This window comes from Crocodylus porosus, unplaced genomic scaffold, assembly GCF_001723895.1.
Source record: "Crocodylus porosus isolate Cpor-Errol unplaced genomic scaffold, CroPor_comp1, whole genome shotgun sequence".
NCBI classification, from domain to species: domain Eukaryota; kingdom Metazoa; phylum Chordata; order Crocodylia; family Crocodylidae; genus Crocodylus; species Crocodylus porosus.
Window position 1 is genome coordinate 22,911,847 of NW_017728914.1, and position 9,876 is coordinate 22,921,722.

The following is a 9,876-nucleotide window of genomic DNA, read 5'->3' on the forward strand; positions in this document are numbered from 1 at the left end:
TCCCCCACAGGTACCCCGCCCAAGCCAGCTCTAGCCCTTCAAGAACAAAAAACTTGGAGAAATGCCCCGGGATGCCTCACTCCTGGTGTGGCCTCAGGACTTCAGGGGCTCATGCAGAGCCCCCCACATGGTGCGGGGCAGTAGGGATCGCCACCTGCCGGCAGGAACAGTGACTGCGAGGGGATTTTTGGTTTTGTTTTTTTTAAAGGGCCAGAGCTGGCCCATGCAGGGCACCTGTGGGGGCGCTGGGGGAGCAAGGGGCTCAGGGGAGGCTTGCGCAGAGCCCCCCATGCAGCAGGTAGCAGGGACTGCCCCCTGCCCAGCAGCACCTGGTGATCTGGGGCTTTTTTTTTTTTAAAACAGGTGCCAGGAGCTGGAGCAGCCACTACTGGGCTGGGAGAGGGGTGGGGGATGGGCCTGGCCTGACTGATTTGGATATTTGGCAGCAGCTGATTCTCCAAATCAGATTTGGCTGAATGAAATTGGGACAGTGATTCAAATTACCGACTTGAAACACTGTCCCCCAAACCGGCCAAATCCAAATCCGAAGCGAATACTAGCCGCTTCTCACAGACCTACTGGCCACTTCCCCACCACCTGCCCTGAAGTACATATGCCAAGCAAACTGCCTTTGCATGCCATGCTCTAACATCCATACCAGGGGTTGCCTACCCTTGGTTTAGAGATTCCTGATATCACTTTTAAAAAAGCATCTGTACTACAGGAAAAGCTATAATCAATTATTGTTGTTCATACAACAATACTTCGAAAGCACCAATTATTTAGATCCTATTATAGGGATTCAGCTTTGTCTATGCTACTTGAAACAACACTCAAAACAGCAAGTATCATTAAAATGATTAAACTGGAAGGCAACCCATGATTTTTGTAACCCTTGTTACTCCTTTGTAACTCCTTTGATATCCAGATATCTATTTGTCTAGAATTTCTTTATAAGGTTTTATGTCTCAAAACAACAAATCAGGTTCCATCCCCTCAACATAATTCATTACTGCCCTTTAACTTAAGCAGCTCAAACTATTTGTGTCATGGTCCAGCATTACACTTGGTGGCTGCAGAAAACAGGTCTGGAAACACCCACCATCATTTAAGTGTAATACATACAATAGAATGGTAATCTTTTCTGCTCTGGAATTTGTAATTAACTTTGTTTCTTCTGTTGTTTTACTCCATTTCCAAATAAACAATGTGTGAGGTAGATCCAAGGACTAAATTCATGTTTGGAAAGCAGCACCCATTCTTACATTCTAACTTCAAATTCTGCTGAAAATAAAATAGTGCTAGAACATACTTGCAAGAAACATTTTTACGTATGATTATACAGCCTCACATTCATGTAAGGAATCAATCCAACTATTTCTTACTTTGGACTAAACTGTAGTATGGACATACCCCCCAAAATTACTCATGTACAAAACAGAAATTTTCAGTGCAGGACAATTTTTCCCATGATCCAAGTAAAAGTTTTACATGTTTAAATGTAATCATTACTGTGAATTGTATAATTAAACTTAAGTACATTAAAAAGTTTCTGTCCCTTATGACTTAAAAAGTCTGTCTGCTAACCCTAAATTCTTTCAGGAAATATTCTAAATGGAAAGGATTCAGGCAAATTCCATACACAGTGGACACATGAGTGCAAACAAATTGACAACATAGACACGTAGAAGACAAGACAATTACAGTTTGTCAGTTTACCTGGAAGTGGAATAGGCATACCCGGAAGGGGGACACGAAACGGAGGAACCATTACTGGTGGAAAAGCAGGAATTGCTGCAGTTGGCTGAGGAACTGCATGAGGAACTGCAGGAGGCAATGTCTGTGGGACGGGCTGGGGTACTGTCTGCACAGGAGTAACAGAAGGAGCAGAGGTTGAAACACTGACTGAAGGTGTGGCAACTGAAACCCCAGAACTTGGGGTCTGGTCTTGTGTTGTAGGTGCTGATAAAAGGAAAAGAAAAAAAAAAAGAATTGTATCTTAGCGCAGCAGATGAGCAGAAAACATCTTAGCTCTCCTTAACATTTCCCTTAACCACTACATACTAGTCTTTTCTCTCAAAGGTAGACATCTGATGAAAAGACACTGCCTACAAGAAAAATGCACTCAGAAACATCACATCATTAAGGAAAAAAATACTTTCCTTTCCACCCACTCCCTGAATAATATACCCAACACATCTAGAATAGTAGGTAAAAGGTTCCTTCACTTTGTTTACCAGAGCACCAGTGTAGTCTGTTGGGGGTGATAAATGCAATGTGAACGTGCTCCTACTGAGTCAAGGTAAGAAGAGAAAATTAGAGAGCCTGAAATGAAAAGAACTAATGTACCATGCTGAATGAACATGAAGATAACGGCAGCAGTTCAGCTGCATGATCACAGGATCATATTATGTACTCTGCAATTAAGTGCAACTGCAGTTTAAGAGTGGGTAAATGTCACCCTAGTACCTGTATAATTAAAAGTAAAGAAAAAATGGTTTTAGTCATGAGCTGGAAGAGTTCTACTGGCCTTCAGCACCTCCTGATGGGAAAATGGGAATTAGTTGGTCTTTAAATTAATGCTGCAAGTTTCTGAGTAAAGTAACAGGAAGGGGAACAGAAGACCAGTATATTTAAGAATTACACTGCAAACTTCTCCTGCAGATGATTAGGATTCCGTTTACACTTGAAAGCAATAGTAACAGCTTTATATAGGCACACCATGCAGCTGTGAAGACTCATTCACTTTCCTTGCACTATGGAACCAGGTGATGGATATGCAATTTGAGCCACAGGTATTCCACCAGGTCCACCCCTCACTCCTAGAGCTTTTATTACTGGAAGCGCTAGAAGAGTAGCAGGCTCAACCAACGCAAAGAACAAATGACTTTAAACCAGAGGTGCTCAACCTCTGGCCCACAGGCCAAATAAGCCTCATGGAACCACTGCCTGGCCTGTGGTCACCCTCCCCCACCAAATTTCCAAACCCCAAGCCCCACCCTGCTGGTTGCAGCCAGGCCACATCCCCTCTCCCCATGGACCTGACAGGGGATAAGCCACACCCCTTCACCCTGCAGGGCCAAGCCACACCCCTTTTTTCCATGGGGCCAGGCGACAGCTGAGCTGCTCTGCACCCCATTCTTCAAGATCAGATGATGCCCACTGTGTTGAGCCCGACGCTGGATCAGGACCACCACTGGAATCCAGCCTGCAGATGGATGGGACACTGCCTATACAGCCTGCTAGGGAAAAAGGCTGAGCACCCTTGTTTTAAATACAGTTCACAGATTACATGTAGATCCTAAGAGTGTCTGCGGATCTGGCCCGCAGGCCACATCTTGCCCATCCCTGCCCTAGACACATTTTTGTATGGCTACAAAAATAATCATTATGGTACCGTCCACATATACACAACTCCCTGACTAGAACACAAAGTGAAAGGGACATTCTCCAACCAGGACACTGCTCCTTAATTCCTGCTGCCCCCAAGGGAGCCTGTCAGGGCTCAGCCAAATCAGCCCTCACTGCTGCTGGAGGCCTGTCAGCCACTGCTGATCATCAGCCATATCTGACAGGGTTGCCTGCAAGCTCATCCCTGTAGGCTTCTTGACAATTTGATGTCTGTGTGAGCTATCCAGACGCCAGCCACTCCCTCCCTCACACTTGGAGGGAGGGAGGTGGGCAGAAGAGAGAGTGGAGAACTGTGGGATACTGGGGGTCAGCAAGAGACCTGAGCCCATGTCAAATGCGTTGTGGAAAAAAGTCTGCCATGACAAAGTTACTGCTGTTTGAAACAACAACTCTTGCATCACAGGTGCACCATTTCTGTGATAGATAAGCCATTTTTAGTGCAATAAACTGCATGAATGCTCACTTTTTATTGTGCTAAAAGAGTGTATATGGTGTAACAAATGCAGTGTGTCTAGGCTCTTAAAGGGTTCTGTCAACTCAACATAAAGGATCATGCTTGGATAGTCCGTAGGATTAAATGGAGAAGTTCTGCTCCACAACTACCAATTCTATGCGATTCAGAGTGGCACTTACTTGTCCATCCTCCACCTTAACATAGTACCAGATGACATGCTTAAGAGAAGAAAAGGGATTCTTAGAAGCATAACACTTCCTCCAAAAATTTCTCTCCCTCAAAAGATTTACAGGTTTGCTTTGAAATAAATTCATAACCAAATGCAAACATAATAGGGTTTGTTTTTTTAAACTATTATGGGGCTACAACAGAAAAAACAAATACATGGCAATGAAAGGGACTGCATGTTAAACTAAGGGCTTATCTATGTAGGAAAACAGATCAGCACAGTCCTTCCAGAACAGTCACCCCGGGAAAAAGGTGACCACACAAGAGTTTATTCTGGAATGACGACGGTATTTTACTTTCATATTCTACCTTACTACAAAATGAATTCCTTATATAAACAAGCCCTAAGTCTTTACTGAAGGCTCCTCAAAAGACCATATTTATTTTCAACCTTCAAAAACCCAAAATAACCCACAGTTACTCACTGGAAATGGTCTGAGAAACTGAAGTGGATGTGGTTGTAGTGGAGGTTGTAGAGGACTGAGTGCTCGATGATGTCGATGGAGAAGCTGCAGATGCAGGACTACTGGTAGTTGGTGTGGAGGCACCAACAGCCTGTGCCTGTGCCTGGGCCTGGGCCTGTGCCTGGGCCTGTGCCTGTGCCTGGGCCTGGGCCTGGGCAGCCAGCATCGGTGTCAGCTCTGACTGCTGAATAACCTTCACCCCATCTGGCTTGGTCCATGCAGACTCACGTGTTCTTGCATTATAAAAATAGACCTAGAAGGGAAAGTCAGTCATTCTCAGTGTTCACAGTGAATGGCCTAGCTCACCACCCTCAAAGCATGACAGGTAGTAAAAACTCAACATCAACACAAATAATTATTAATAAAAAGGAAACTTCCCTATTGCCTATATACTCAGGATCATGAAAAACACATTCTTACCATCACGATCTTGATAGCCAAGCTGATAACAATATTAGTAAATGATAGTTACTTTTCTGTGTCTGATTACAGCCTTACCTTGCCATCTGGAGTTTTGTTTTCTACCCATATTTCTTCAGTGGGTGGCATTGTTGGAGTTCCAGGGGCTGTCACAGGTGGCATCCCTGGAGGAAACATCATACCAGGAGGGGGTGGCATGCTACCCATAGGAGGCGGCATGAATGGTGGTCTCTGTAAATTCACACAATAGCCATGTCACAGGATGATGTCAAATGTAGTTTGCCTTTATATACAGTATCAATTGACTGCACAACCTTGCAAATCAGGTTCCAAAACAATCTTCTAAACTCCTCTAACAATCACGGGAACAACATTAGTTGTTCATTAGTTACCATAATGAAGCTGCGCAGGAGGACATGCTCTAATGAGTTCCCTGTGGCAGGAATTGTCAACTGACAGAAAACTTGAGAAGTAGATAAGCCGCAAGACAATCCTTGGAAGTTCTGCTGGCATAGCTATATCAGCTACAGGTGTGGTTGGATGCAGCCAGGCTGGCAAAACCCCCAGTGAAAATGTAGTGTTGCTGGCAGACGGTTTCTGCTGGTAGAGATTCTGGCCTTTCCAACAGCAGAAAACACTTTCTACCATGAGGCACTGTGTCTACACCGGAGGGCTCTGTTCCGATAGGCATGGCAGCAATGGCCTCCTAACACAGGCAAGTCCAACTGCCACTACAGACCAGCCTCCCAGGAACGCAAAAAAACCTTTGCTTTCTAGGAGCTCATCTCTGCTAAAAAGAATCTAACAACAGAGAAGGGATTTCTTCCAGCAGTTCTATCACTTCAAAGCAACAGCATATACTAGAAGCATTGACATAGCAGCACCCACACCAGGTGTTTTGCTGATAGAGCTATATGAGCCAGAGAAGTCCGATGCTTTTACAACCTCGAGCCTGCAGAACTGTCAGCAAATTCTGTGGTACAGACCTGGCCTGGACATCTCTGGTGAGAAATCACTTTGGTTCATTGTGCAGGCACAGGACAGTCACACAATAAGAGATACAAAGAAAAAGTAAAACATAAGCAAGTTTTCCATTACAACAGCAGAGTAGGCAATTCCATTACAATCTGGCATGGTTTTCAAGGTTTTAATATGAAAACATTAGGGGAGAAAGACTGCAACTTCAACACAGCAGAAGCATTCTACAAAATGTTTTTGTCAGGTACCTAACAGATTCTCCATTAGAGGATTAATTTGACAAAACCCATTTTTACCGCATGCTCAAAGCTGATAATAAAAAAATTCTAGGAGCTCGATAAATTGGCATTAATTTGATACAATCTGATAGCATTTTAAGTTGTTATATTAATCACCACAGCATCTGGAATTTTTTCTCAACAGTGCCAACTCTATTATCTATTCTGATCAAGAAGCGCTCTTTTTTAAGTTACTGTAAACGTTTATAAATCGACCTGCTTGCTCAAATTCATTTGAAATTTGTTGCAAGTGAGGAGGGTATCATGTAATGCTAATGATCCAAACTGGGGGTCAGTTAAGTAAAAGGTCCTGTAACACCATCCCATCTGAAAACAGCATTTTACAAAAAAAAAAATCACTAGTTTTTCAAACATTTTGTACACACAGAACATTCAAAGTAGGGCCCTGACTCTCCCCAAACTCATCTTAGTTGGTCTAATCTCAATGAATGGCTATAAAAGGCCCTGAGGGGAGACCAGTATAGTTTTTTAACTCCAGGTCTTTACCAAGCTGACACCCTTAAGAGTGAAATGCTTGCTCGCAGATAGATTATTTACAGGCAGGCTATTGCCACAGAAACTGGGCAACTCAGAATGACCCACATTTCCTTTTGAAAGTTTTTCCCCCAAAACAAAAAACTGTAGTCCAACTACATTAAAGGGTTGCAAATTCTACACAAACTCACAAAAGTGAGAAGCATGTATAGAAAGTGAGAATTAATGACAGAAAATATGGAGAAAAAAAAGTAGGGCAACAATTTTGGTTCATGCTCTTCATCCATTTGCTGAACACCAATGCTGACTGCAACAGGAAAAGTGCAAATCTCCGTGGCAGTTGGGCAAAAGGTTCCTCAGGCCTAGTCATCCAATGTAAACTAATCATAACGTTTTCAGATTCTTGGGGCTTTTCTGGTGCATGCTTTGGAAGTATGGGCAAAAGGGTTAGGATCAAAAAGCGGTGGGAACAAGAGCTGTCTGTAGTGTTGGGGCAGTTTCTTTGCCAACCTTTGCCTCTTCAGGCTGTGCTCCGGCCCTGCCACTGAGGGATAAGTAAACCCTTAAACAATAACTATTATTAGTTCAATATCCCAAAGATCACTTATAACCTGGATATACAAGGACAGTAATCAGAGCTCTGTCAAAGAGCAGCGTTTCCATAGAATTATCTTCCCTATAAACCCTCAATGATTAAGGGGTCACCCTCAAAAGGACCTTTGCTCTCTAGGAGCTCAGCTCTGTGAAAAGGAGTGATAGCTGGACCCCTTTCCTTCTAGTGACTTTTCTTCCTCACAAGCCTGTCAAGCCATCCCTTTCTCCTTTTTCCTCCTCCCTCATACCCATATATCCTCCCTATACCTTCTGCACCAGACCATGGGAGGGGCATTTCCCTCCACTGCTCCCTAGTCAAGAATAAGAGCCCCAAACTGCCCACCTTCCTCTGCTGCCACCAGCAACGGGGAGGGTGAGGAGAAAAAAAAAAAGGCCTTAGGCTGACCTCCTTTTCCACCTCAAGAAAGTTCCCACAAGGCAAACCTGATCCCTCAACATCTACATCACATCACAACCATTTCAACCGAGCTCTTTACCCTTAAATACAGCAACACCACACACTGTGACTGCAGTGCATACTGGAATTTATCTCTGTCAAACATAAGCAATAAATATCACTCGCGTCTCTTACTAAGCCACTCTCACTGACCCCTTCCAAGTGGCTATGCAGGCTTCGTAACAGAAAGGCAGAAGACACCTTAGCTGTGTAACGCTTGGTTTTCAGTAATTCTGAGCATGGCTGAACCATGCCAATGTTTTCGGAAGGGTCTGATGCACTGCAAGTCAACCACAACTCTGTATTAGCCATGAGTCTTTATTAATGATTTTTATGTGATTTTTATTTAGTATTGATGACTTATCAAAACAGTAGCCTATTATTAACACTTCTGAAACTGATACAAAATGATTCATCTAAGACAGGGTCAGGCAATTATTTCGGGTGGAGGGCGGCTTACTGAGTTTTGGCAAGCCATCGAGGGCCACATGACAGGCCGCCAGGGGCAGATAAATATTAATTTTCTAAATCTTTTATGGGTCCCGCAGGCTGGGTAGAATGGCCTGGCAGGCTGCATCCAGCCCACAGGCTGCATTTTGCCCAAACCTAATCTAAGAGAACTCTGACCATATCTTTTTCAGCATTTACTATCGTCTTCTTCTCTGCTTTAAAGACTTCTAGGCTGTTGCTTGCCTTATCACTTCTACTCACATCAAAGCAAAAAGAAAGCAACCTGCCCATTCACACGCTCCTTACTTGTAAATGTGGAGGCCCCATTGGTGGAGGAATCCCTCCCGGAGGCGGCATTGGAGGCATGTTTGGATCAAATGGAGGACGTCCAAAGGGTGGCCGAGGTGGCGGAGGTGGACCGCGCATCATACCAAAAGGTGGAGGTGGACGCATGAGAGGTGGCGGGCCTCTCATAACAGCATTTGGTGGTGGAGCTGGACCACGAAATCTCAGTGCTTGCTGCTGAGCCATTCTGTGCGTAAAGGCAGAAGGAAAAAATATATTTTTGTTTGCTGAATAACTATGGGACGGTCTAAAAACTGCATGTTGTTTTTACAAAAAGTGAAACTAGAAAAACCAAAAGGAGGTGACAAATTTAACATTCAGTGACCGGGATTTAAAGCACAAGTGCTTTACTTTAAGAGTCCCCCCCCTCCTCCCCCCGTCTCACCATTTAAGGTTCATTACTCCTGTGTAAAATTTTCCTTTTTTAGTTGGAAAAAAGAGTAACCTATGCATCAGACCATTTCAGAAGGAGCAGGTGCTGTGCAAGCTTCCCTCAAACTGATCTGCCAAGCACCTCAAACATGACCTGCTATATACCCATGCCTATAAAAATACACATCCTGAGCTCCTCAAATAACAACTGCCAATTGCACCCAGGGTTTTATTTCTTTTGTAACGTAAACAAGCATCCACAAGGGACTCAGACAAGATCACTACATCCTTTTCACTTGTGACCCAAGGCAGAAATCAAACCCTAATGTGAAGCAGCAAAAGGCTGAGGTGCTAAACCCATGGTGCCACCCAGCCCAGTATGCAGGTAGTTTACTAAGTGCACAGATAGAGGAAAAAAAAACAACGTTCACCTTTGCAACTAACAAACGCTCTTCTGACGCTCTCAGGAAAACAATTTTGCCCAGCATTTAGTGCCAGTGCAATACCAACGTTGGCACGAAGACTCAAAAAAGTAAAATAAAAAACTGAAAAAAGCCAGAGGTTATGATAAGGCGAACGGCAACACGCACGTAACTCGGTGCTCAGATTACACCACGTCTCACCACAGCCAATTTAAGTTTGTCAAGCACCCACGGTATATTATCCAACGGCGGTGCTCTGCCCTACTCTGTGGGGTCTTTCAGAGGAGGCCAGACGGGCACCTGGCCAGGGCTGTCTGGCCTCAGCGCTTTCTCCCGTCCAGGGCAGGGGGGCAGACTCGATCTACCAAGATTCCTTCCGACACGAAAAAAATCTATTAAAAGAAACACTTGCTGAGTGGCGGAGTTGAGACGATGGCCGGAAGCGGCGGCCCGAGGCAGCATCGCTCCAAGCCCCAGCCAGGCCCCGGTGGGGGAGGGGCCGGGGGCA

General features: G+C 44.4%; 1 protein-coding gene across 7 annotated transcripts in view; it reads right to left on the bottom strand.

The window, feature by feature from the left end:
• The window catches only part of TCERG1 (transcription elongation regulator 1), a 39,374-nt gene extending 29,871 nt beyond the window's left edge, over positions 1-9,503 (bottom strand). For 5 of the 7 annotated variants that reach the window (XM_019534994.1, XM_019534992.1, XM_019534991.1 and 2 more), the window contains exons 1-5: positions 9,378-9,503; positions 8,536-8,761; positions 5,056-5,208; positions 4,519-4,810; positions 1,720-1,962 (exon numbers count right to left, since the gene is read on the bottom strand). In XM_019534994.1, the coding sequence (XP_019390539.1) occupies positions 1,720-1,962; positions 4,519-4,810; positions 5,056-5,208; positions 8,536-8,760 (913 nt within the window). In that variant the 5' untranslated portion in view covers position 8,761; positions 9,378-9,503. The remainder of the gene's footprint in view (positions 1-1,719; positions 1,963-4,518; positions 4,811-5,055; positions 5,209-8,535; positions 8,762-9,377) is intronic. The other 2 variants (XM_019534993.1, XM_019534989.1) reach the window with 1 other exon arrangement.
• Between the last annotated feature and the right edge of the window lie 373 nt (positions 9,504-9,876).